This window comes from Falco naumanni, chromosome 5 (assembly GCF_017639655.2).
Source record: "Falco naumanni isolate bFalNau1 chromosome 5, bFalNau1.pat, whole genome shotgun sequence".
Taxonomy (NCBI): Eukaryota; Metazoa; Chordata; class Aves; order Falconiformes; family Falconidae; genus Falco; species Falco naumanni.
The window spans coordinates 17159780-17186832 of record NC_054058.1 but is presented as its reverse complement, the minus strand read 5'-3'; the positions used below and the strand labels follow the sequence as shown (position 1 = coordinate 17186832).

The 27053-nt window shown below is 46.2% G+C and overlaps 1 protein-coding gene across 1 annotated transcript; it reads left to right on the top strand.

The window, feature by feature from the left end:
* Nucleotides 1–26577, top strand: SSPN (sarcospan). The gene is made up of 3 exons (XM_040596834.1): nucleotides 1–439; nucleotides 14092–14178; nucleotides 19641–26577. Exons 1-3 carry the CDS (start codon nucleotides 110–112, stop codon nucleotides 20004–20006), a joined length of 783 nt encoding a protein of 260 aa, XP_040452768.1. The 5' UTR covers nucleotides 1–109; the 3' UTR covers nucleotides 20007–26577.
* The last annotated feature ends 476 nt before the right edge of the window (nucleotides 26578–27053 follow it).

Sequence of the window (27053 nt, the reverse complement as noted above, 5' to 3'; positions counted from 1 at the left end):
CCAGGAACAACTCAGCCAGCACAAAGCGAAGCTTTGGGGGGCAAAAAAACTCACACCCCCATCAGCGTGCGCACACAGACACGCACGTGAAAACCTAAAGTTCATCAGCATGGGAAAGGAGGAGGAGAAGAAAGCCCAGCACAGCACGTCCCTGAAAAACCAGAGCCAGATAGGGAAGGCACCCGAAGGGGAGAAAAGCACCGACTTGAGCAAGACGCAGGAGTCCGCGATGAAGAAGAAGAAGCAGAAGAAGACCAAGGGGGATCCCAAAGCTGGCCAGGAGGAGGAATCCCACACTTGTTGTGGCTGCCGTTTCCCGCTGCTGTTTGCTTTGTTGCAGCTGGCATTAGGCATCTCTGTAACAGTGCTGGGCTTCCTTATGGCAGGCATCAGTTCTTCTCTGCTAGTCAGAGACACTCCATATTGGGCTGGGATAATTGTAAGCATAAAGTCTGTTTCTCCATAAAGTGCCTTTGCCAACATTAATGCAAGCTGCATGATGCTCCACTTTAGACTAACCAACTGCATGCACAACACCATTTGAGTTATGCTAACTATAAATATTCCTGGGATTAAATGTCTGGGTATACTTTCCTGAGGAAACTGCTCCTGCAGAATAACACAACCTTTCGTATTCTTCCCTGCAATACCCAACAGACCTTAAATAAAATACAGGGTTGCTGTTCACTAGATGTATATATTAGCTTGTGCTTTGCAGTGAACTCCTGCCTGGTGATGCTGAAAGAAAATATGTTGGTTACTTACGCTGCCTTCCCTCTTTCCCCATCAAACCGTAACAATTAGGTTTTAGAACTGAAAGCATAACTCTGTAACTCGCAACTTTTAGCTGAGCGTGTCGGTGATAGCGAAAGGAGAGCAATGGCTGTCTTTCGAGTTTCCTTGCTGTGCTGTGTTGAAGAACTGCTGCAATTTAACCCCCTTCCTGACCGCTGCTCCCCAACTTCTCCCCCAGAGGAGGGAGAGACCACGTGGGGCTGTGGGGAGGGGACGGCACTGGTGGGTGAGTAACAGGGCAGGGAAAGGGACTCTGCTGTCCCAGGGCCCGCCGGCAGCACCGCCAAGTCATGCGCAGTTTTGAGCGACACGCCAGCCTTGCCACATGGGCTGTCGGGGACAGAGTAAAGGGCAGGGTCCTGCTGGGCAGAAATAGGAGGCATTGGTGGTGGGGAAGCCCAGGCTGGTCCTCAGCACTGGCTGCCCCTGCAGAGGTGGGGAGGAGGTGCCAAGTCTTGGTGTCATGCACGGTGTGACTCTGCTCATCCCGTGTGCTCGGGGACATGCAGTTTGCCTGTGGAGAGACAGGGTTGGTGGTTATGAGCCTGGGATGTGACATGGATGTAATTTGCTCTGTAGGTTTTGTCCCTAGGCAGCAGGCTTCAGGAAAATATATACTGATGTGTTAACACTGTTTTGGGTGTTGTTAGACAGTAAGAACTCCCAGAAAATAAATTTGTGTTTAGGTTCTTATAGAAAAGATTTCTTGATGTGCTAAATAGCTATGGGAGCATTTCCCATAAATGTAATTCCTTGCTATCGGAGGGTTATCTGAACACCTGAACTGTTTGGGGTTTGCTGTATTAATCCTGCTGGGCGACCCTCCAAAGAGTGGAAGGAGAAGAGCCTGAGCTCCCAAAGGAAGAGTCATCTCACCCTTCTTGTTTCTCTTCTAACCGAAGAGGTATCTAACAGTTCAGTGATGTTTTGCAGGGCAAAAGCCTGCCCTTGCCTAGGAGGAGAACTTCCTCCTGGGTTTTTGACTGTTACAAGCTAGCCAGGGGGGAGTACAGGTGATAAAATAGTGGCATGTGACATTTTCGCTCCTTTTGTTTATTTTGGGGATGTCAGAGTATGTCTTTTCCAGATAGCACTAGTAGTATCCCAGGTTTGAAACAGCTTTTTTGCTGGAAAAAGCTGGGGAAGGAGTGAGCTGGACTAAACTAGCACACAGACAGGGATATGAGAAAAAACATGGCAGCAGCCCCTGGCCCATGTGAATGTCATCAGTGTCCAAACAGCATCCAAGACAACCACATATGCCTGATCTCCTTCAGGGAGGCCTGGAACTCCACCAGAGTCACTACTTTCTGAAAACAGAGCTCCAATGGCTCTTGTTTTCAGCAGCAGCTGCCAGCAGTAGTGACATTTAGATGCCCACATGAGGCAAAGTTCAGTTGCTTGCAGAGTTCCCCCCTGAAAATCAGGCAAAACTCACCATGTGAGTTCCTGAGCTAATCCTCAACTCAAAGCAAAATTCAGCTCTCAGCCATGGTGGTCACCTTCTGCACTCACCATCCAGCCAGGATAAACCCGGGGGGAGCACAGCTCCGGGGACTGTGCTGGCTGGGGGGGTCAGGGCTTCATTTTGCTTCATGTTACAGGGTGCCCCAGCTATCAGCACGGCCGGGGCACCCTGCGGGCTGCAGGTAGGGACCCCTGGGGAGGGGTTACTGTACCTACAGTCTGAGTCAGACAGTGACTCTCACCTTGGGAACTCTGGTGGGATGTTGAGCCACCAGCACATTCAAATGCAGTTTGATTCCTCCCTGGCTCAAAATGGCTTTTGGTGATCCCCTGTTTTGCCCTCAGAGTGATGGCCGGACCATGCACTGGGGGCAAGTGGCCAGGCAGGCTCCTGGGGTACCACACTCCTCTCCTGCACCCTCAACCCAAAGCAGAAGGGAAAGAGAGATCTGGTGTCAGCAGAGAAGGTGGTAAAAGGGAAACCGGTGCTAGAAAGGAGAGGCTGAGGTGGTGGTGCAGCCCCGGAGCCTCCCAGCAAGAGAGTGCATGTGGAGCATTGGCCATGGCTGATGCACCATGGGGCAAAATGCAGGCGGTACAGACGATGCTGCATTTACTCTGTTCCTGTGCTGTGATGCCTCCGTGGAGGTACTTGGTGCCCAGTGGGACATTGGACAGAGATGGCTGGTAGCTGCGGAGCTGGAGTTTCTGGGTGTGCGGGTCACAGGGTGCTGCTGGTGAGCTGTGGCAGGGAGCGTGCTGAGGACTGGCCTCTGGAGAGCTGAGGTGAAACTGGTCCATGAAGGAGGACTCTTGGCTAGGACATCTTCCTGTGTGTGGACTGGATGTCCTATGGCTGGCTCTGGGGCTGCTATGGGAGGTTGCATGTAGGGCGTGTAGGCAGGGGATAGATGACCCACGTGCTGCTTGAGAGCAAACCTCACGGCAGGAAACGACTTCCCAAAACTCATTAATTTGCACAAAAAATGAGCAACAGAACAGAAAGATGTGGTGTAAAATACCAAAACATATTTGTTTTAGTAGCATCCCACTCAAGTGCTCTCTTTAAAGGACTTGATTAGTATTCAGAATCCAGAACTTAAAAAATCTATTATCGAGACCTTTTTAGCAACATTAGAGATAATGGGTGAAGCTCATTCCTAGTGTTACTCCTTTGGAATTACACCAGGGCTGGATTTGACCCCATGGCTGTTAATGCAGGATGACAGGAAAATGAAGGAAAATTGCTAATGTGTTAAATAGGCCCTGATTGATTGAAAGATTATTTTTTTTTTCTTCTTTATTAGTGGCAAAATGGTGACACTATTCCTTGCCGAAAATCAAGTGCTTTAGCACATTACCATGAATGAAAAGGAACTTATTTAGAGAAGAAGCTAGAATAAAATGCTACCGAGGAAAACCGTGCAAGGCAGGCTGAATTAAACTGGTTCAAAACTTGACCACCTAGGTTTGTGAGGATAGAACAGGCCAGGGACTAGGTTCACCATCTTGTGGAATAAACGTGGCCAGTGATCTGCTGACGAGGAGTGGAGGAGGTGCCCAGCACTGAATGGGTTCCCTGCAAGGGCTGCCTGGCACCGTCCCTTCCCTCCCGCAGCTCCTGCAGAAGGAAATGATACAGCTTGCATTGTATCAGAAGTGTTTCACCCCATGAAAACCACTTAAAACCTGCTAGTCTGAAATGCATTTCTTCTGAAATCTGTGGGCATTAGTCAGAAACCAAAGGAAAGGTTTATGGACAGAAACCACAGAATCTGCATGATTTACCACTTCTGCTTCAGGTTCAGCAAACTAGTCCCTGTAAAATGCCTCTGCCACGTTGCTAGGGACAGGCAAATAAATGCAATTAAACACAGTGAGGATGGCATTTGTTTCACCTACTATTTATTATTCTAAAATAATACATATAAATGTAGCCCTTTACAGAAAAGTTGTCCAGGTCTGAAGCAGCTGCCTGTCTCCTCTGTGAGACCTGTCCCAAGCACCTGAAACTGCTGGCTGGACCATCCTGGCACCTTCCTGAGCCTGGACAAACTTCACAAGTCCACCCAGGAGTGCAGGGCTTTCTTTTTTTTCTGTGCTTTGCCTCTGACCTGCTGTGTAGCCTTTGGGCGAGTTACTTAACCTTGCTAAGACTTTGTTATTTCCCCTGTAAAGTGGGGTTAATAATGGCTATCCGTCACCCCTTGCTTTGAGATCATTGCATGAAAAGTGTTGCAGAAACAGTAGATATTAATGGTATCCTTTTCATTCTTTTTCATTAGCTCATGGCCTTTTGACACCCAGAAGAAGAAACGATGTTATTTCTCCTTGAAAAATCCGCTCTTAGATTATTTCCACTGTGATCAAAAGTAGAGAGTATCAGAGTTTTCACAGGCAAGCTCCCTTTTTGCAGACTCAGGCAGTTAAGAAAGTTACAGAAATGCTCATCAGAAATTATTATCCAGGGTGTTTATTATTTCTGTCAGAAAGTTATTTTAAATCCATATATATGTATGGATGTACATAAAATTGGGATTTTAAAAAACATTTAAAAAAAATCTGTTTCTTAAGCAGCTCGAGGCAGCAATCATGGCTCCAGCTGTCCTTTATTTTATTGCAAAAAGTGTCTCAAAAGATCTGCCGTGGGCCAGGCTCCCAGATCAGGAGCGCTGACACTTCTCCTTGCTCAGGCCCTTCAGAGCCACATCTCCCCGGGGGTTTTCCCAGATCAGAGGGTCCCTGAGCTTTACCCAAGGGGTAGCTATGGTTCGTTGCTTTTTAGCATCTGTGTTCAAGTATTGGTTTCTCTGCCGTGGTGGAGTGAGGCTGATGTGGAGTTTTGTGGTGCAAAAAAGCAGGCAGACTTTTAACTGAAAAAGCAGTTTAATTATTCTTCATTTACCTGAAGTCAGAAAAGTTTATTTCTATTTAATTTTTCATACCTTTTTTTAAAGAACTCTTACAAAAAATAAACCAAAAACTTCACCAAAGGAAATTAATTCTTTTATTGGAGTGTCTCACAGGCAAGGACAGATGAGACAAATCCCACAATGGCTGGAAAAGCCAGCTGTGAGGGACAGTTTGCAGGAGACAATGGGCGAGAGAGAGCGCGTTGCATGGCAGCATCAGGGAACGGTGCAAGACAGCCTGGGCTGGCGCAGCAGTGTGGCCAGCTTTCATGCTTCAAAGACCTTTCGATGCTTAGTACAACGCGGGTAGCAAACAGCCAGGACTGTCTCCCAACGCTGCGTATCCCTATCAGATGCTGATAATTGAGGTGTTTGTTTAATTGATGTACTTCCGCATGACAGCCTGACTCAGATGGCAGGTCCTGCCACTGACTCAGCATGTGCTTGTGGGCTGGTTAACCTGAGTGCCAAAATCAATAGTGGTGCCTGTCACAGGCAGTGCTGACCCAGCATCTGCCTCTTTAGGTTGTCAGGGTTTGCGTCGCTTTGGGGCTGGAAGGGCAGGAAGGCAGTGTGACAAGCGCCCTGCACCCAGCACCCCGTTTGGCTTGTGCAGCTCTTGGCGAAGTCACTCCAGCATCCCCAGTACCCAGGGAAGCGGCAAGACCCCTGAACTTAAGCTGAACTTTTGAAATGGTAGAAGGTGGCAACAGGGAGAGGCCAGGGGATGTGTTTTTCATCCTGAAAACGGGTACAACAATAGCGATGTGTATAACTGTGTCATGGTTTAACTGAAACCAGGACAAACTCTTAAGGGAAGCTTTGAGAACATTGTGAGATGGATGCTGAAAGGATGAAGCATCATATACAGACATCTGGGGAAAAAAGGATGGTACCATGCTATAAAACAATACAAATTAGAAACTGAGGCTAAATGTGTCCTGATGATTAGCTGGGGTTGGTTAGACCTGTGCTGTCTGGACCAGAAGGGATTTGCTGTACCTCAGCTGTTCCTATAATGTAGATGGTTTCCCTGGCTCAGTGTAACAAAGCTGTTCAAGGGCCACGTTGTGTCTGACAGTTTCCCCACAGATGAGGCTCTGTGGATGTTTGCACCTAAAAGCCTTTTGCAGAGGGTCTATCACATGATAAAATGAAGCAGACCTGTATGGGTAAACCCCCGTCAGCCTCCTTGCATTTCGCTTTCCAGATCCTCCCACCTGCTGGATATACCATTTTTCCATGAGGCCAAACACTCTGGCTGCACGTTGGTGGCCCTGCCAAACATCAGACAACCACTTTACGCATGAGGCAACCTTTTTATCTTCCTAGAGAGGGTCAATAATTGGGAAGCTTCCCCAGCTAGAGCGAGAGGCAACCGAACCCCTTCCATATTGATATGGGGAATGATTGACTATTTAAAAAACTCTGAAATATATTCTCTTTTAAAGCCTGAAAGGAGACACTTTCTTGTTAGCCCTGGCCCCTTGCTGGTCTTTTTTTTTTGTTGTTGCTTTTGACACCTTTTCCTGCAGCAATTGTGGAGGTGGCTTTCAGTCAGGCTTTACCTCCTATACAGCCTTGCTGGGTTTTTAACTTTTACTTGTTATTAGGGAAACCGATTTCAATTTTTAATAAAAGGTGACACTTAAAAACTGGTGCCATCAAAGCAGTTAATGGAAATTATAGCCATGCAGGCATCCATTTTTTATACAAGCTAGCTTCAATTAGCCATGGGCAAACATCAAAAGGCTTGAGGGAGGACTGCCTTCAAGAAGAGCTCCCAAGTTTAGGTATTTAATTGAAGTATGTGAAACTGTGGACGGTATGCAACGAGGCACACTGCATTAAATATGCTATGGCAAGGTTTCCAGTGCTTGTTTATAGGCATATACCTATGTAGAACCAGAGCTGTATTCTTCAGAGCCCTCTGCCATTAAAACTTACCATTTCCTAAGGGTAACTGTGCACTGATGCCTCATTAACTGAAATCCATACTTTTATTTTGAACAGGGATAAAGTGGAAAACTTTGACGGGAAAAAATGTTGAAATGTTCTGAAAGAACAGTTTGAGAAGGTGTCTGCACACCAGAGGTCTGTGTGATGCGTGGTCAAGTGCTGATCTCAGCCTGGACACCTCTGTGGTTTAACTCGCTGGTCTAGCTACAGCCTCAAGGGGAAAGAGGGAGGACATCAGAGTTCCTGGCTGGATTACGTTTGTGCAGAAAGCCTAGATAAGATTTGGAGAGGGAGATTGTTCAAACAGGTTTCCTCAGCCTAGGTACCCTTATGACTATAGAGATGATGGATTTCCATAGCTTCACAGTCACAGACACATTTCAAACCATGAGTCATGTTCATACAGTACTCTCAGTACCATCCTGCACTTCTCATGTTGCAAATCACTGCTGGCTCTGGGAACTTTTAGATTTTTTTTTTGTTTTTTGGTACCCTCAGCTGTTTGATCACCCAGCACCGTATTTCTGACTTAACAGCAGTAATGGGCTGCAGCTGCATCCCCTGGCTTTGTAAGTGATGGCAGTCTTTGCAGTGCTTTGTTGCTGTGGGAATTTAATCTTACCATAGCACAAGTGACCAATTTCACTGCTGAGCAACTGACCTAAACAGCAAAGATCGTTACAGAAAAATATGATTTAATTGGATTATGAATGTTCTTGCAGGGGGTTGATGACTTCACAGAATTTAGAAGAAAGTTGAGCATCTGTCACAGTGTGTTATTGCACGACTTGAAGGGACCCATAGTAAAGACATCACTTATTTTGTAGGTGGGACAGGGATGGTCAGATATTATGGGGTTTATGGCTGTTAAGAGAATGATTTCCTAGACGATGTTGTCCTTTGCCTGCAACCACAATATACATGTTTACCATTATTATTACAGCTATTATTTCTGGAAGTAATTTATATGCAACTAGACTGTCCCTAAATCTAACAAAAAATCTATAAGGAGAAAAAACCATTATGACATAATACCTCTGTGTGACAGATTGGCTTCTTTCACATGTGGTAGTGAGAGCCAGGCTGACCTGAGGGTGATGAAAGCTAGAAGTGAAAGTTGCCTGTAGCACCCATTTTCATTGTAGTTTTCTCAAACCTCATAAAGCGAATGAACATCAGCATTGCTGGCTGCAACAGCCTGTACAGATGTCTGGCATCAGAGGATCAGAGGTGATCCTAGTTCCTAATGGCAAAGCCAACAGGAACATGTTCTTTCTTGCATTAAAGTCTGCGTCCAGTGGGAGTGTTAAATTTGGTGGATAACATGGCTTCTCTGAAGGCATGGAAGGCAGCTAAACCTTTCTGACAAGGTGGGTGAGCTGTCAAGCCAAGTATTGCCTCCCAGGGCAAGGCAGAGACCTCAGAATTAACTAGAAGAGAGAATTTCTTTACTCTCGTCCCTACGAACAGAAACATCCATAGTGTCTTGAAGTGTGCAACTATAAAATAACTTTTCCATAATGGAAATCTCTTCCTAATTCTGTTAATAGTAGTTTTCCCCCAGAAGTCTGAAAGTTTACATTCTTACCAAGAAGGAAGAGTTCTACTGTGGGTTTTAGCAATGCTGTGTGGCATTGCACTGAGAGTATTTGAGAGGTACCGTCTTCCAACAGGTTTGCTTTCTGCCCCTAAAGGTTGTTGCAGGAAGTTCTTGCTAACAAGCCTGCACATAAAGAGCAGAGGATCTATACTGTATCTTTGCAAATGTTTGCAGCATTTGCTTTGTTCTGAGGAAAAGATCCAAGATGCTACTTTGAACCAGATTTTTGACTCCTTCCTTCATTTCTTGGTGAATGTTTCCAGCTCTCCTTTTTTACCAGCCTCACGTGCCAGGGTTTCCAAGGTGTTCTGGGTACGAAGCACTTTCCTGGAGAAAATCACCTATTCTGTAGCAACGCTGGGGCTAAAACCGTAGCAATAACAAAAGAAAAAACAGTTTCAAAAGTATACAAGGGAGAGATGCAGACATATTAGAGCAATCTGTGGTTTTGAAATCTGTTGAAAGAAATCAAACCACATTAATATGTCAGTGTGCAAAGATAATGAATGCAAACCACAGCAAAAATTTATGCCCTATGTGATCGTATTTCCCCCAATTACGTACATTACATAACCATCTTCATCACTGCCATATGGTGTCCTTGTGCCACTTATATGCCTTGTGCTTAGCTCGTGCAGGACCAGACATGGTTGCACTGCAGGGAGGTAAGGATGGGGAAAGCAGCTCCTTTGCCCTGACCCTCGTGGTCCTTGCTGGGTGGCGATATCTGTGGGCTTTGTCCAAATGCCCTTCTGCATTGCCACCTCTGTTTGTTCCTGTCAGAGATGATCAGCCTGATTTTCTCACCTGTGACACTTTTAAGAAGTGTAGTAAGTTTAGTGGAAAGGACAGAGTTGGCTGGTGCAGGAGGATGCCGGCGCTGTGCTGGGCAGGGTGTCAGCCCACCATGCTTCGGTGACAGCTGGAGCTCTTCAGCACAACAACACTGGCTAAAGTAAAGCTGATAGTGAGAGATTTTGGGTACATAAAGCTGGAGATCAATCTTCTTTACTGCTCAGTTTCTGGTTTTGAGATGATGGAAATATGTAAAGGCATGATCCTTGCAAGTGCTGAATGTGCATTGCGGTATGGTGTCAGTCTTACCGTTGAAGCATCTGTTTTGCAGCAGTGTGTGAGGCTCCAGCCTGTGAGAAACACCCAGTTGTGCTAACCTGTGTGTGCGTACAGAGAGTGTTGGTTTGCCAAAATTCTGAAGGGCCAAGGACTGCATGCTGGATCTCTGTGGGTGCAGGGATCCTCCCAGGAAAATCAGCTGGGACCCACTCCCAAATGCAGTTGGGATCAGGTTCCCTTCCTGACGAAATCTGTAGGAACTGAATTCAGATCTCATGACAACAGGCTCTAGCTCTCTTTAGGGTGGGGGCAACCCCGAAAATGCCTACTTTTGTTTTGATTGTGGTTTAAAACCCCAATAATTCTTAAGTTACTTTTCAGCTCTGAGATGTTCCTGCCCGATAGAAGGAAGGCCTGCAGCTTCCCACAAAAAAGAAATAATATCAAAACTTTTCCACAGGATAAACTTGAAAGTTTTTCAGCCAGCTCTAGTAAACAGCTGTTTTCCCTGGGTTGTGAACTGGGGGATTCCACAGGGTATGCTGTAACTAAAATTAAATCTGTACCCTTCCTAAATACTTCTGTATCACATTCTAGTCTTTTTCTAGACAGCACTTTTCTAAATTTAAATTCTTTCCTTGGTTAACCTTTCACGTCACTAGCTCTTCAGCAAAGGGTGTGTTAGTCCATCTGTAAAACTTTGAAATAGGATCTTGAAATAAACTTGGGTTGAAATTTCCTCAGCATAGAAATGCATACTTCTAGATTTCCAGATAACAGTTGCAAGAGCTGATCTAATTAACAGCTATTCTGCAGCTCTTAGGGAATCTATTTTATTTGTATAACAAATGCATACCGATTGGTGGCAAGCAAGTGCTAAAGCAAGTTCAATTGCATTTTATGTTGTGTACTTAGTCAATAAGGCATTGGAAACGTATGCTTCACGCTGGGATATTGCAGTGGCTACTGAAGAACTAGGACGCAGGATTACCTAATGCTACTTAGCAATCAGCATCAACAGCATCTGTAACGTGCCTGCAGCTGTCTTAGTCACTTAGCGGGTCCTAACAAATATTTACCAGAGGATTTTTATAGTTTTCTATTACACTTCACAGGTATAATTCAAAATGGATCTATTAATAATGTATAAAATAGGAGCATAAAGCTGTTTTCTACACTTTGGTTTGCTCCAATGAGTGAATTTACCTTTAAAGAACCAAAATGTAAAAAATATATGGGTCATAATTCTCAGCAGTATTATTTTTACCATCACTTACAAAAATACACATCTCTAGTTTAAAAAAAAAGGTTGGTGTGTTGTTACAAAAGAAATACTTAAGCCTTCTCAAATATCCTTGCCAAGACTTGCCAGAATCCTGACCCAGTGTAATCTTTTATAAATACCTCTCTACAAATGTGCCTCTTCAAGTATCCCTGAGTATATTATTTAAATCCCAGAGGAACTTTAGAAAGTGCGTGCAGGAATGGAAATCCTTTTAAACGACAGTCTTTTGTATGGGAAGCTTTCTGAAGAGGGAGGTCTGATCCTGCCACATTGAAAGCCAGCAGGGTTTTTGCAGAAGTTGTACGAGGCACTTGATGGTAAAGAGTAAATTCCACCGTTGGTATCTGACTCTGCCCTAGGAAATGAATGCAGCTCTGTCAGCTGTCTGTGGGGAAACAGGAATGGGAATGGGAGACCAGGCACAGTCCCATGATATCTCATGGGAGTAACCTGGAGGCAAACGTAGCCCTCAGTTCACGCAAGTGTAAATGCCTGCTAGTGTAGCTGAAGCAAAGCAAATTTGATTTATTGCTCATAACAAGATCCATCAGCACCAGATCCTGAGAATACTTAGGTCTAGCTTTGACATGAGCAGCCCTTTGATTTTACATGAATTTGGGGATGTAATGTTAAATAAGTGTATTTAAGACTTTTTTTGGGGGGTTGTTTTTTTTTCTTTTTTGTTCTCGCTGCAGGTTCTTTCCTTCAGCCACTGCTGCTACTGGGGGTATTTATCATTTGGATATTACTAGAGATATGATCTCCTTAAGATTTAGGTTTTATGGGCATGTTAATTGAATTAAAAGATTAATATACAGTGCAAGGGACCAAGGACACAGGCGATTAATCCTGAGAAATAAAACATGGTTGAGTCACACAGAAGCACTATAGGGCAAAAAAACCCCCAGCACTGAAGGACCTTTGACAAGAAAGGTTGTTTTTTCCCCCAACAACCCTGTCAGCTATGGCTGTCAACAATAAAAAGAAGAAAACAAATAAATTGGAGGCCATGTGTAAGTCATAGGACCAGAATATAAATACACATGACATGGAAAGGAGTAAATAATACTGACGCTTTCTTTAGAAATGTTCTCAGGCAATACTTCCTATTCATGTCCTACTGAAATGACATGAAATAAAACTTCATGGGAAAAAGTGTTATTAATCACACAGGTTGTTGATGGGCATGACTATTCGTGTGTGGAGCAGCATTCTTCCTTTACAGGGTGGCTGTCTAGTGCCTTACACCAATACTGCAGATACAAAGAAAAGTTTGGTATTTTATGCATCAGATCACAGAAGAAGAGTGTTGAACCAGTGCTGTCTAAAAGGGCAGCTAGGCAATTTTCACTGCAGGCCAAGCACTCCCCTAGAGAGCTGGAAATCTGGATGTGAACAGCACTGAGCACAGTCAGAGCATGCAGCAAGCAGGCGAGGACGGGACGGTGAAGGAGCCCTGCACTCCTGCAGGCATCTCTGCAGCACAGTCCCAGCCCTAATCAAAGGCAACTGGCACCTGGGTCCGGCCCCAGAGGGCAAATCCTGCTGCTTTGGGAAAGCAGGAAGCCTCAAATTAATGAGAAGTCTTCAACCCTCCCAAGTAAAACGAGAAGGGGGGAAAAAAACACTGATTCTAGCAGTAGTTACTGAGAATTTAACAGCTATTGTTTATAATCAAGATGCTCCTAGCAAGGAGGCCAAGACTTGCTGCTGGTCCTGTGTGAAGAAGACAAGACCTTTGAAAGCACACTGGCTGATCTCAGCTAAGGTCTACATTAAGGCTTACCACACCTGGACCTTTTTTAAAGGTGTGATATGAAGTGCCATTTACAAACACATGCATCCCATCCACTCACCTGTTTTTTCAGGGCAACCCAAATCATGCACGGATTCTTCCAAGCGTAGCTTCAGCCGCTGGCAATGCCCTCTTCTTCTATGGGTGCAGTCCAGACTCCCTGGGTGCCCTGACCCAGACCCAGCGGCCCCACGGTGGCACAGGGAGCCCTCACTGGGCACCTGGGGACATGGCTTCTCTTGTCCAGGCAGGGGGAAAGCTGCCAAAAAGCAGCAGTCCAGGTGCAGAGCTGCTGCTCCTGTGTCCTCCTGTTAGGTCCGCTCATTGGTCCTCCAAAAACCTGGGAGAGGAAGGCACTTGACCGGTGTGCATAACACCATGGGGGGACCCAGAGAACACTGCTTAAAAAAGGAATGTGTGTTTACTGGGCTCACTCCTCAGATCAGGATCTTCCCTCCTTACATGGTTGGAAAATGCCTACCAGTGAATATCTGCTCCTGCAAGTAAATCTCAATCTTCAGAATTAATAACAGACAGCTAAATGAATAATAAAGTGCATAAATAATTCTCCATTACTGTTAACCTTCAGCAATTACTGCCACAGGGCTAAAACACAGTCTCAGATTGGAGGGGAGATGTCATCTTTGGTAAGGTGTCCATTCTAGGAGAGGTTGAAAGCCTCTGCTATACACTGTGCTGCTTCGTATCCAGCGGCAGCTATGGTTAATGGTTTACAACCTGCACTGGTGACATAAAACCCCTGTCAGCACCCAGTGGTACATAGGATGGTGCTCCTTGGGCTTGCAAGCCCAACTTCATAAGCCTTCTGCTCCTTTTGGATCGTTAGTTACATGGACAAAAACTTGAAACACTTCCTAGAGGCTATCGCTGGGATGTGTCTTTGTAGTTAAGTTTTTTGTGAGTCTCTGAATAAGTTTTTTGTGCCTCGGTATCTGTAAAGTGAAGGTTAAAGCTCTTCCCTCCTCAGAAGTGCATTCACACATACAAGGCTCTTACATGCATGGCTGTAGCCCCTACCCAGACAACCTCACTTACACGCTGCTCCTTGAGTTATGATCCTGCTAACGCAGAAAGGTGTTTTGGCTTGGCTTGAAAGAAAATTATTTTTGTGGGTTTTGTTTTTGTTTTTTTTTTTTTTTTTTTTTTTTTAACTTTGACACAATTTACTTCTCTTCCCTTGCAGGTCTGTGTTGTGTCCTTAGTGGGATTTGTTATGCTTTGTATTTCGTACCAACCTGACGAGAAGACGTGTGTGCAGTTCACAGTAAAGGTACTTCAACTTTTTTTAAATTTCTTTTTCTTCTCATGTCATTAAATATAATAAGAAAAGTTGATACTGGGGATATTTTTAAGACCACATGAAAAGAAGTGAAAATGCACCTGAAATGCAAGAATGATTTTCTGATATTTTCCAGGCAGCTAAGGAAGAAACTGTAGCCTGTAAAGGGGAAATTCAGATAACAAATATTTCAAATCAGAACATGATACAACTTTATTTGCCGTGTTTTAAGACTATCAAAGACATTCAGACTGACAAAGCTGGAATAATTTGGGACATGTTCAGTGAAAGATAGAGGGTTACTGATTAAGTAGAGGTATTCAGAGAGGGCTGGGTAAGAAGTAGGGTGGCATAAAATGGGTCCACTTAAATCAAGTTTTAATATTTAATGTGATCTAAGAAGCATCTCAGCATCTTCCTAGCAGTTTTGCTCCTTGCCATGAAATAAGAAACAGCACGGCCACAGGCAAATTAAAAACTGTGGCTGGAAATCTCTACCTGCCCGCCTCCATGGCTGGGGAGAGAGAGGCTGTACCTGAGCGCTGGCAGCCGTGTCTCAGCGCACGGTGCCTTGTGTCAGGGCCAGGCAATAGTGGACATGGGAAAGTGTTAGCAAACCATGGGAACAAGCGTTCTTCCACGAAACAAATCCCCTTCCAAACATTGCAAGAGTAGTGCAGAAACCATGCATGATGCCCCTCCTCAGTCCCCAAAACTGTGCTCCATTGACACTGGTGAGTGACGAGAAAAGAAAGGCTGAGAACACTTGTTCCAGATGGGGCATATTTAACACCATTTTTCTGGGCTGGTTTTCCTTATTATTGTAATTTTCAGGGCTCTTAATATTTTACAGACACATAATAACCAAGGAAAATACCGACGCAAGCAACACGAAATAACAGTGATTATTAACTGAGGAAGGCAGAAGGAAATCAAATGCAAGGAACAGCTTTTTGAAACCTAGCATTCATCCTCCCTCAGATATTAGACCCCGGTGTGTCTTAAGTGCCTCTCTCAAGCTTCTCCTGTATTTACATAAAGAAAGGCAGAAGAACAATTGTTCCTGCCCTTTGATTGGCTTCACATTCTTGCCCCATCACCTTTATACCCACAAGTAAGCGTTACAGCTGCCCAGGGAGCTGCTGGGCTGGGCGGGATCTGCCACGCCAAGCTTTTTATTGCTTGCCCTGCAGCATTAAATCGAACTTGGCATCCAAGCAGGAAGGGAGTCATCCCTCGTGGTGGGAATGGCATGTCAGGCTGGACAGCCCAGATGTTTCTGCCACCCTTAGCAACACCACCCACCCTGGCAGTGAGGAGCATGAGCCATTACTCCTGCAAGAAAATAAACATTTTTAAAGTGCTCCACAGGCCATGTAAAATGGGTCATTCCTCATTACCTGGCAGAGTTAGAACTAAAGTCTCCATTGAAAGACTTCTGGTTCAGTCAATAGCCCATATACTGTTGCCTTCACAAAGCACCCACCTCCCCAAAATCTACCTTCCCACTGTTTTCTGTTGCACCATACCACAAAACTCCATCCTCCATCATTCACAAGCTGCTCACTTCTGTCCCACATCCCCACTGTGAGCTGTTATCCCACAGTGCCCCCCCCGCCAACCCCCCCCCCCCCCCCATCACTCCCCCCCTCCCCCGTCACTGCTGCTCCTCCAGACAAACAAACAAAGTGCTTCTTCAGGGCACATACCTATTTTAAACAAAGTAGGAGCTAAGAGCCTCCTCCAGAGCTTTGATCTAACAGGTCTCATCTAAGTCTCCAAGTATCACTTCTCAGATCTTCAAATGTCTGAACCAAACAATGAACATTAGCTATTTGGTGACAAGGCTGAGGATGCAAAATTACAGTCACGAGACAAACCCAAGCAACTTGGGTCATTCTCTGCTCCGTCTGATGCTTCATCCAGCACCAGGTTTAGCCCTATCTGTTGGGACAGCCCTGACTGTCCTCCTGGACACTTGCTCCCCAGTCCAGGCCCTGCCCTCGCACTGGTGGCTATTGCCCACCGAGGTTGCACGTGGCTGTTGAGCACCATTCTACATGAAAATCCTGGCTGGGCTTTCCCAGAGCACAGTAAGCCATCCAAGATCCCTTGTGTAACCCAAGAGTCACTTGGAGAGGAGGACCACACACACAGAGGCCTCGGGGGGTTTGGGGAACCCCTGAGGTGATCCTAGATCCTATGACCACTGTGAGTGACTCCCTCGTGGTGGGAAATGGGAGGAGACCTTTGCAGTCCTCTTTGCCTTCCTCCCTCTCGACAGCTGCTTCTTTCATTTCATACTTGCGTGAGTCCTGGATCCTGTTAAAAAAGGAGATGTTAGAACTGCTTTCGGTAGAAGTGCTTTCCTGAGACTATTGCAGGCATCTGCATCACCCTGTGCATCCATGAGAAAGGGAGACCACCACCCAAAGTGAGGGTGGCTTTGCCCCTCAGGGGGACAACAGTGGGTCCCAGGCTAAATTTCTGCCCCTGCCCCAGCTCTGCACCTGCAGGAGGCATACCCTGCAGCATGGCAGAGCAGCATGCCCACTGTTACACGTGTGTTTAAAAGGGCAGATCCTCTTCCCTTGGCAAAAAAAAAATGACCACATAGGAAAATCTTGAGGTCTCCTGTGGACTTCCAGGGCTATTAGTTGACAGATCACTGTGGTGCTCATCACAGCATCTCCCACGGTAGCATGACACCCTCCACTCCTGCCCAGCCAGCGCCAGCAGCCCACACCGTGGCACACACCACAGTTCCTGTTCCCTGCACAGGCCTGCACCCGAGCCACCACCGCCTCCAAAAGGGGTCCCCTGGATCCACGTCTGCAAACCTTTCTGGTTTCACCTCTGATAACTGTTGGAAGCCTTTTCCACGAGGAATTCAATCCATCTTAGGTTATTTGTTTTCTTCTTGGCATGGAGCAAAACTAGTGCCAGTAAACACTGCTAAAATGTTTCTTCCCCATATGAGGAATCTGAAGGAGGATGAGCTGCCAGGCTCTGACCTCATCATATGCTGTCTCTCCTCGCTTCCCTTTTCTCCTTCTACTTAAGCAGCTATTGCAGTGCGTAGCTCTCTGAGGCTGTTAAAAAACAGCTTTCCAGTGGCAAGTTCTGGTTCCTGGGCAGAGCTCACTACGCAGTTGTATTTGTGATGTTGAAGTTGCCTCCAGGTCTGGCATGTGATTAATCTGCAGATGGGATCTCAACACTTGCTGTCTTGTGCTCCCTCACAAGCAGTATTTGCATTTGCCTCACCTTTGATATTTGGAAATTTGTTCATTTTCAGTGGCTTGCAGAGAGATTCCTCTGCAAACATCTTGTGAGAATAATAAGCTATTTGGAAATTGCCCTATGTCCCCACACATCTCTGTTCACCTCTGAGGCTTGCTGTAAGAGCTGCCCGTGTATTTGGACTCTGAGATTTCCTTCCCTTTAGGTACATAACAGGCAAATTCTTGTTTACTGTACCTCGAGTGTAACTTAGGTTGTGGATTTAATGCTATTTTGTCCTGACTTTGGATAGAAGTTGGCAGCTAAATAAAATACATACCAAGGGAGAACCAGGCACATCGTGCAGTCTTGGCTTAATATCTCATTTATTAGGGAGGCCTGATTCTGTCTTCTGCTGGTCTGAATCCAGGGACCTGCAGCCAGTTCACTGGGACTTCTACATTGCAGAACAACTTTCATCCCTCAAAGAGGAACAGTCATCAACATTTGCCCATTTTCCGTTTTTCCCATCAAATACATTTGCACCATCTTTTCAAGTAATGCCATCGACATGAATTACCACATTTTTGTTTGGAGGAGACCCATCAGTCAGTAGCACTCCGTTTTCTGTGCACTTTATATGAGGAGGTGTCCCCATTTTCCAACTTCACCTTTCCCATGGACCTTTACCTTGAAAGCTGTGGGGGTAAAGTAATTGCATTTAATAAGAACCACCCTCATTTTGAAGCTGCCCTTGGTTTAAGGCTGCAAGGGAAGTCATTAAATTTAATAGTAGCCAAGTCTTGGAAACTAAGATCTTGCTGTAAGAATTCGGTCATACGGGGGAGAAAATGCATATAGTGTTTTAAGATCCGCAATAAGCCCGAAGACTTTTTTCAGGCTGGCAACTGAATAGAAAGATTGATTCACACTGTAGATATAAGACAAATACACCAGGAGTGTGAATTTTATCAAGACATTCATACTTGGAGTTTCAAGGTCATAAAAAATGCTTTTATATTGATAGTTTGCTTGCAGTATTGAGGTTAAGGGAGAGAGAGAGAGAAAGAGAGAAGCTGCTGTTTAAAATAACAGATTCCCAACCACGCCATGTGTCTGACAGATAAGATGCCAAGAAAAATAAATGTTTTTACAGTGCTGAACAGAACTAAAAATGCTATTTTGGCTAAACACAGAATATGATTTTAATATACATTCACACATATTTTGTATGCAGCACAGCTACTGCCAGTTCCAGCTATCGAAAGCAAGGGAGGTCCATATGCTGTGGTACCCAAAGGTCTCAGGTGCAACTTGGAGTGACAAAGCCTCTGAGTTGCTGCCAGTTCCCATGTGTTTGTGGGGTGGACCCTGTATAGCTACCCTTGATAAAAGCCACCCTATTTTAAAGCTGCTGCTGGTGTAAGGAGAAGTGGGGTGACAAGCACACCCTTGTCCTTCTCATGTCATAACACTGAAAAATGAAAGCTGCTCACTGCTCTTTTGTGCCTTTGAAAGGCTTCTCCTCCATGTTTATGGGGGCAAGTTTTGGAAGGAGATTGAGCACAGCATGTGCTTTCTCATGGAGATTTGCATTCCCTCTCCACAGTAGGACCTAGGAAGCGAAGCAGGCTGGCTGCATTCGCAGGGCCACAAGCAGGAGATCAGCCACCTCACTGCCTGATTTGCAAGTATAAAACAGATCTGTTTGGGCATGCAAACCAAGAGCCGGGAATAACATATGAGCAAAGTTTCAAAAACACCTACTTCTCAGCACAGCCTGGGATAAGATGTCAGCCCAAGCCTCAGTCTGCTGAGCTCTGCTTCAAGGCAACTGCAATAGTTTCTCTCAGCTGATGACTATAAGTCTAGCCAATGCAGGTACAATAGTAGAAGATGCTCCCTCCCTCCATATAAAACTTCTGGCTGTACAGGGACACCAATTTCCTGGTGCTCTCATCAAGTCTCAGAATTGCAAGGCAATACTCATATAAAATATGCAAGGTAGAATTACTAGTTCTTGAGATGACCTGCTGGACTTTGCATCTCAAGGGAGTTAGAGTTGTCTTGCAATTTTTTAATCTCACAATATCCAGATGGTACACTGAATGCATGCATTCCCTGCAAAGTACATGTGCATGCATTCATTCTGTGTTCCTCATTCTCTGTGTAGCTGGAAAAAGAGTGGGTTCTTTATTCTCTTTCTTTTTTTTTTTTTTTCTTTCTTTCAGCTAATGTATTTTCTCCTGAGTGCCCTGGGTTTGGTTGCCTGTGTTTTGGCCGTGGCTTTTGCTGCACACCATTATTTGCAGATGACCAAATTTACCTGTGATACCATACTTGAGTCCTGCCAGTGCAAACTGGACACTGCAGACCCCCTCGGCAGGACCTTTGTCTACGAGGATGCAGCCGACTGCGGCAGCCTCACCGGCATGCTCAACCTGTACTTACTTCTGCAGATGGTTCTCAATCTGATTGCAGCCCTGGTGTGTCTTTCAGCATGCTTCGTGATGTGGAAACACAGATACCAGGTCTTCTATGTGGGCGTTCGGTTCTACCCTTTAACTACTACCAACTGCCAGCAACAGAAAGTATAGGGTCTGGGCTGGCGGGGGTGGGTGGGGGTGTAGCCAGGGAATGGAAAATATCAGCGTACTGCCACCATAGATACCATGGATGGATGGGCGTTTATAAGGTTTTTGACAAGGAAGAACATTTACACAGCTTTAACGAATATATTTTTCAGCCATTTAAAGAGCATTTCATATGGCTACTCTTGCAAAAGGTCTCTTGTGAGATTATGTAGAGGTTGCAAAGTCCTAAAGATGCAGCTGTACAAATGCTCACCAAAGAGGATCTTTAATAGCCATAGACAAAATAAGAGCTTAAAAAATCATCGGGAACTCGTGTGCAGGGCTACAGCCATTAAGAAATAGGGTCCATTTCCCTCACCGGTAGGTATCTGTTCTTGCCTTCAGAGAAGCTATACTGATTTCTGCCAGGCAAGGATCTGGTCCAAACGGCTTAAGTATAATTATGCTGATCATGCTTAGGGAATATATTGTCTCTCAGATGCTCTGGGTATAATCCACGCTAACTTGATGGGGATTTACCATATGGAAAAGTAATAAGGGAGGTTAAGACCTCTTCTGATACAGGTTGAGACCAACAGCAAAGTGAATGTATTGATGACTGCCGTATAAAATATATATAAGGCTTTTCAGAGTGACTAATGATATAGGTTACCTAATCCAATTACTAAGAAAAAACAATATGAGTGTGCTGACTAATGGTGATTTGGTGGGCCCTGCTTGAGACCCCAGACAGATTTCTGAAGTGTGAGTGCTCAGCACTTTGTGAGAAAAGACCAATTTAAGAAACCTTGAGTTGCACTCTTAAAGCGGAGGACCCTAAATCACCAGTCACATTGAAAGCGATGTTGACATTGCTGTAATTGCAGGCTCCCAAACCCGGCGTCTAGCCAGTTCCACCAATTATACTCCAAGCACAAAAGGCCAAATGCATTTTTGGTGTAACTTCTCCGAAGACAATCAGCCTTACACACCAGCAGTGGAGTTCGGCCAACAGCCCTGAAAGATATATCCCTGCAACAATGAATGTTTCTGAAATGGGGTGGAGAGAGGGAAGCAAGAAGAGACTGCCAGTCTCCCAAAGACATCGTTTATAATGATGAGGGCAAAAGAACAACGATTTCTTAATAAGCAGTATGGAATGACAAATGTCATTCAAACAGTGCTTTTTCACCCTGAAAGTGTGGCTCTGGAAGTGCTTTACATCTTATTAGCCTTATACCGAGACAAGTACGTAGGTTTGTCCCTCAAACTGTCATTTCCACTTGCACAGCATGGACTTCTAAATGCAGCATTTTGCACTGCCTGATGATACATGTCTGTGCAAGGGCAAGGCAGCTGGTGCTCACGCCCTGCCATGACTAGGGATTTCCCAATCCTGGCCAGAGCAAGGGTGTCTCTGAGGTGGGGTGGAGCAGTCACATGCCAGTAAAAAACGTGCCATAATCATTAGCAAGGAGGAAGCAAATAAAATTTCTATAAGGCTTCGAAGAAGCAAAAACTTTCTGTTTCTGCAGCAAAAACAGCTATCAGGAAGTAAAAAAAAAAACAGTCTGGCAAAAAGCTAGTTGTCTAAGTAGCTCTAATCCTACCCAAAAACTGTCTTCCATATGGTGATCACCCATCATCCCAGGGCTAGACCAGCATACCTCCAGGGTCAGAAGATCACAGCGTAGTTGAGTCTCCTGTGGTCCACCTAGAGCACTGCTTGGTGTACATGCTCAAGACGTAGCATCACCAAGGTGCTCCTTGCTAAGCTGCAAAGTAAGGAGCTTCAGAAAAAGAAGGTTTTTGAGACCAGCTTCCAAATGGCCTTTTTTATGCACCTAAAAATAACAGTAACTAGTAAGCATGGCTTTGAAGGGTGCCTGTTTGCTTGCCTATGTGTAGCCACCCATCCAAAGCCCTAAGCCTGGCTCCCAGGCATGCTCAGAGCAATTGGAGACAGCAGCGGAGTGTGCAGGTGAGCTGGCCATGGAAACCCGGCCGTGGGTATCGGCAGGGCTGTCCGTGTGGTGGCAGGAACCAGCCCGGCCCCCCCAGCTCCAGCAGGGCAGCTGCAAGCAGCACTGGTGGACCTGTTCCAGGGCCACCCTCCTGTATGAGATGGATACGTGGGGGTGCCTCTCACCTGTTGCTTGTACTCAGGTGTTGATTTTTCGCCCAATCCTTCACACAATGCCAGCTGTGCTCTCTGGGGAAGCCTAGGGAAGAGGATACAGCTTCCTCCCACCTATGTGACCCTTGCTGTGCCTGCCTCTCCCCCTGGCCAAAAATGCAGCTCTCCTCTCCGCAAAGAAGATGACGAGAAACAGGAAGGGGATTGAGGGGAGCCAGAGTGGCTGCTCAGCTTTGGGATTTCCTTCTGCCCTCTCCAGACGCTGAGCCCCGATGGCTGGTGAAGCAAGAGCAAGGCTCTGCTGGCAGAGCAGGACATGCTCCCCACCCTGCCCTTTCCTAAATGTCCTTGCTCAGAAGCTGACTCGTCTGCAGTGCTCTAGCTCTGGCAGCAGCGAGCTGGTGTGGGAGACAGCTGGCTGGCCCTGACAGAGCAGCATTTCCACCAGAGCCGGGCTTTTGTCTCCTTAATCCTTTGACCTCCCTCTCACCCACATGTTTTCATTCCCAGTCTCCCGTCACCTCCCAGGTGCTGGGCTCCCAGAGGCCACCCCTATTAGATGGGCTGGGCTCACGTTGCATGGCCTCTGCCTACTCACCCTGAGCTTAAATTTGCTGGGACTCCTCTAGAGCACGACAGACGGCGGTGATGATCACAGAGTCGCTGCAAATGCCTTCAGCGTGGCAAGGGGGAAGAGAAGGGAGATCTGGATGAGGGAGCCTGTTCTGCTTGGCAGGCTGTGCACCCCCATACCAGCACACCCTCCGCTTCCAGCCACCACCACCAAGCTCACTACACTAATCAGCCCATTGCAGTTTAACACTTTGCTCTGGAAGAAGGCAATATTAATCGTATATTCTGTTGGTATTTTAATGCTTAATGAATAAATATGGGGTATTTTGATCTAGCAAAGACCAACTTCTGTATTATCTCTTTATATATCTCAAGAGCATAAAATGAAAACAGGTGAGATGGGGAAACGGACACGGTAGCTTTTGGAACCAGTTTCCCCCTGGGTATGGTTTTACAACATGTATTTTGCTCAGATCAATAAAATTTCAGAAAGCACTAATTAAAGGTTTTTCACCTCCCACAGCATATTCAGGCAGCTCCCAGCCTTTTCCTGGTGTCAGAGTCCACACGGACTGCACCAGGAGAAAGGCTGGGACTAAAAGGCTTGGAAAGGACAGAGGCCTTGAAGAAAAAAACATTTTATTAAAGTCTGGAAATTTATTCTCTGGGTGAATTCCACAGGAGGGGGTAGAATTAAACTGCTATGGACACACAGAATTTGTGAAGGACTCGATGTAATTTACTCTCACAAACCCAGGTGTGATTCTTATTTGTACCCTGGCCACTTTACACTGTTTTCCCAGTGTAAAGGGGTTGTAAAGATAGCATCAATCATTTTTACACCCACTTTATGGCAATTTTACACAGCTAAAAGGGCCCTTTGTGTAAATGAGAACTCAAGCCCTAGAGAATTTAATAGAGAGGAGATCCTTTCTATAGACTGCGCTAGACCCTCTAATAGGGTCTATTACTGGGGTATAACTCTCTGCTGGATTTTATAGCTTAGCTTAAAGATCATCAGTCTCGATTAAATTTAGTTCTGTGAAACTTTTCCAAAGGCCGTAACCCTCTGGTGACATACCTGCTCCTCCACCCCGAACACACGCAGGCAGTGGTGGTGTTGCATGGGTAACTGCTTGTTTTTTAAAAGGCAAAGCAGCAGCTACCACTTTCCTCTGGCTCTGAGGCATTCTGATGTTGTGCTATGCAAATACTGGAGCGACAATAACAGCAACGAAAAGGGAACCGAGACACAGTGCCTTACATGGAGCCAAAATGTCACATTCTCAACCCCATCAGGCACGGAGGTGGCACCCGTTCCTGGTGGGGGTGCTGCGCTTTGTGCCCTTCTGCCCTCCTGCAGCTGCTGGAAGGACAGGGGCCGTTGGGCAGCGAGGAAGTGGTGCCGTGTCCTGGCCCCTCGCTGGGGCTGCCACCAGCCCACTCCTCCTGCCACCACCTTCACGTGATGGCCATCTGCGCCTTGCCGGCCTGGCCAGCTCTGCGTGGGCACCGCTTGGAGCTTTGCCTAAAAAACAGCTCTGCACAAGAGTGCTGGAAACTGTAATTGACTCACAGGACTAGTTCTTTTTTTTTTTTTTCTTCATGCTGCCAGCCAGTGCAATATTTGCTTTGGGGGCCTTTCAAAACAGAAAGCACGCTGCTAGCGTGTGAGAGAAGCTGCAGTTCAGGTCCTCTATATTTAGAAAGCCAGGATGTCATACCTCCCCTTGAAATTTTCATAGTCCCCTGCACCCCACCCACCCACACAAGTACACATGCTTGCGTCTGGAAAATGTTTTTCGGTCTTAGCAAAGGGTGTTGGCTTAGGGGGGATTCAAGGGAGGTGCAGAGGAACAACAGCAGCTCAGTCCTGAGCGTGAAGCTCAAAGCCTCCTTAAGGCACCGGGCAGCACGGCAGGCAGCGGGGACCCAACGCTCCCGGCCAGGCTGGGGCGGCTGAAGTCAAGGATCTCTCCTGCTGTCAGCCTGTAACGTAAATCCCAAGGCAGGACCAAGTTTTTCTGAGACGTATGCAAGCCCGCTGCCGTGTCACGTCAGGCAGCGCTGTACCTTCAGCTGACAACATCTTCCTGAGCTCATTTTTAGGTGGCTGCCTGTGGACTGTAGCACCTGTAGCAACAGTTCCAAGAAGATGCAGTTTGGTGCTAGCTCATCTCAGGTCTCTGCAGTACCCCTCCCAGGGATTTTTGCTTTCTGCTCTGCTGCTGCCTCCTGTAATCACTGGCCGGTAACATTTATCCTCTGCTAAACTGGCTCTGTAGTCAAATATTATAAATGATGATTGCATCTACAAAGACAGGAGTATATTTCTCTTTTGGTTTTGGTACCTGATTTCCATGCCTTTGTCCAAGCAGTTGAAAGGCTCATCTAAACTTCAGACTTGTTGGGGGTAGGTGGGTGGGATTTCTTTTTTCTTTTCTTTTCTTTTTTTTTTTTTTAAAGAAGATACGGGCAATGTATTTCCCTCAGGGATGCATTTGTTGTCATAATGCTTTCCCACTCCGCAAAGCCATCTTTGCATTAAAGTGTAGCCATTAAGGCCTGGTGGCTGACTGCAGCGAGGGCATGGAGGGGAGACCCGCCGCGGCTCACAAATGACTCCCTGCTTCACCCGGCTGTACCCAGGTATTCCTGCCTGGGATGGGCATCCGAGAGCCAGCCGCTGAACACGAGTGGGAGCCCAACCTGAGCCGAGAGAATAGTTTGCAGAGGGTGATTTGGATGCACGCCTCTCCTTCAGTCAGATGTATTGTGAATGATAAGCGCTGGGCTTGACCTCGAGGTATGGGAGAGATGGAGAGTGACACTGATGAAGGCAGCCCTCAGTAAGAGCCCTAATTGTCCTGGAAATGAGATATTTGTGCAAGGCAGGTTTTTAACCCCATTTCACTCTCTCTGGCTGTGTAAAGAGAACTGGGATTTTTAAGGGCCCAAAGATGACTGAAGAGAGATTTCTTCTTACTTCAGTGTGGGATTTCTCTTTCACCAAAACTATGATGAGAGGAAGCCTTTGCCTGATCTGTCTTCCATTGGGCTGGTTGGGAGCATCATTGCTGGAGCCAGAGCTGCACAGATGCATCTTTTTGGGGACATTTTCTTTCACCTCCACAGCTCCCAGTGCTGGCACAGGGAGGGCAGGGGCAGCTGGTGGCCCAGATCCATAACGCGCCTGAGTCAACCAAGCCCTGTGGCTATCCCCATTTATACTGACTATACTTGTCACCAGGGAGTTGGTGGGATAGTTTAGGGAAAAATCATGATGGAAGAACAGAAAACAGACATTTACACTTTCCCTTCCACCTTGTGAATCCAAGCAGGTGGGCAGCATGCACAGGAGGGGAATCAAGGGAAGCTGATGGAAAAGTGAAAGCCTCCTGTCTTGATTCACTGCCCCAAGCCTGCTAACACACTGAGAAACAGTGAAACAGGACAGAAGAAAGCCACCATAAATCAGGCACTCTAAAGGCTTTCAGTTTTCATGATCCAGACTGGTGTTACGTCAGGAACGTGAAAAAGAGTATATTTGTACGGGCTCTTCCCTGCTGGGCCAAGTCTCCCAAACACCAGAGCACTGCATCAGATGGGGACCCAGCCAGCCAGGCTTTTTGCTGATGGACTTTGCTGTCGCCACAGGAATTAAATTTTGTAACCTAACTGGGCTGAAGGGTGGGGAAGGGCAGTTTGCGGGCTGTACTCATATATCCATATATACTCTGTTAAGGCTACTGTTTTCAGATTCAGCATTTTTTCTTGCATACAAAAGGAAATGCTAGGATCTTGGCTTGCAAAAATCTGTGCTCCTGAATTAACAGGAGTTGCACCTCCACTTTATTTCTAATAAAACTTTTCTCACTTGCCTCACCCAGGTTTCAGTGTTTCTCTTGCTTCTCCATTTTCCGAAGAGGCAGGACTTTTCCCTGCACATCCTCCACCAACCCTGAAAAAAGACACTGGGTCTGTGGGCTGCGTGTGAGCAGCCCCTACTTAGCCAGGGCAGGGGAGGCACAATTTGCAAACTGGCTTGAGAGACTTCTCCTGAGTTCTCCTCCAAACCTGCTGCAGTCACTGATTACGCTATTGTTTGTAGCAAAATGTCAAAAAATCACAGAGCGCCAGTGCCTGAAAATCACACAGTCTAAATGCCTCATAATAGGCGACAAGTGGATTTCATTAGCTGAAGCGGCGTGTGTGGCTGTTGCACGGTGGGAACAGGCAGGCACTGCCCTGCGCTTCTTGTGCAGGCCCTGCTACCACTAAAATCCCTGGAAATTTCACCTGTACAAGGGAAAATTCGGGACCTGCAGGCAGCTGCCAGGGACCCGGCTGTGCTCTGGAGG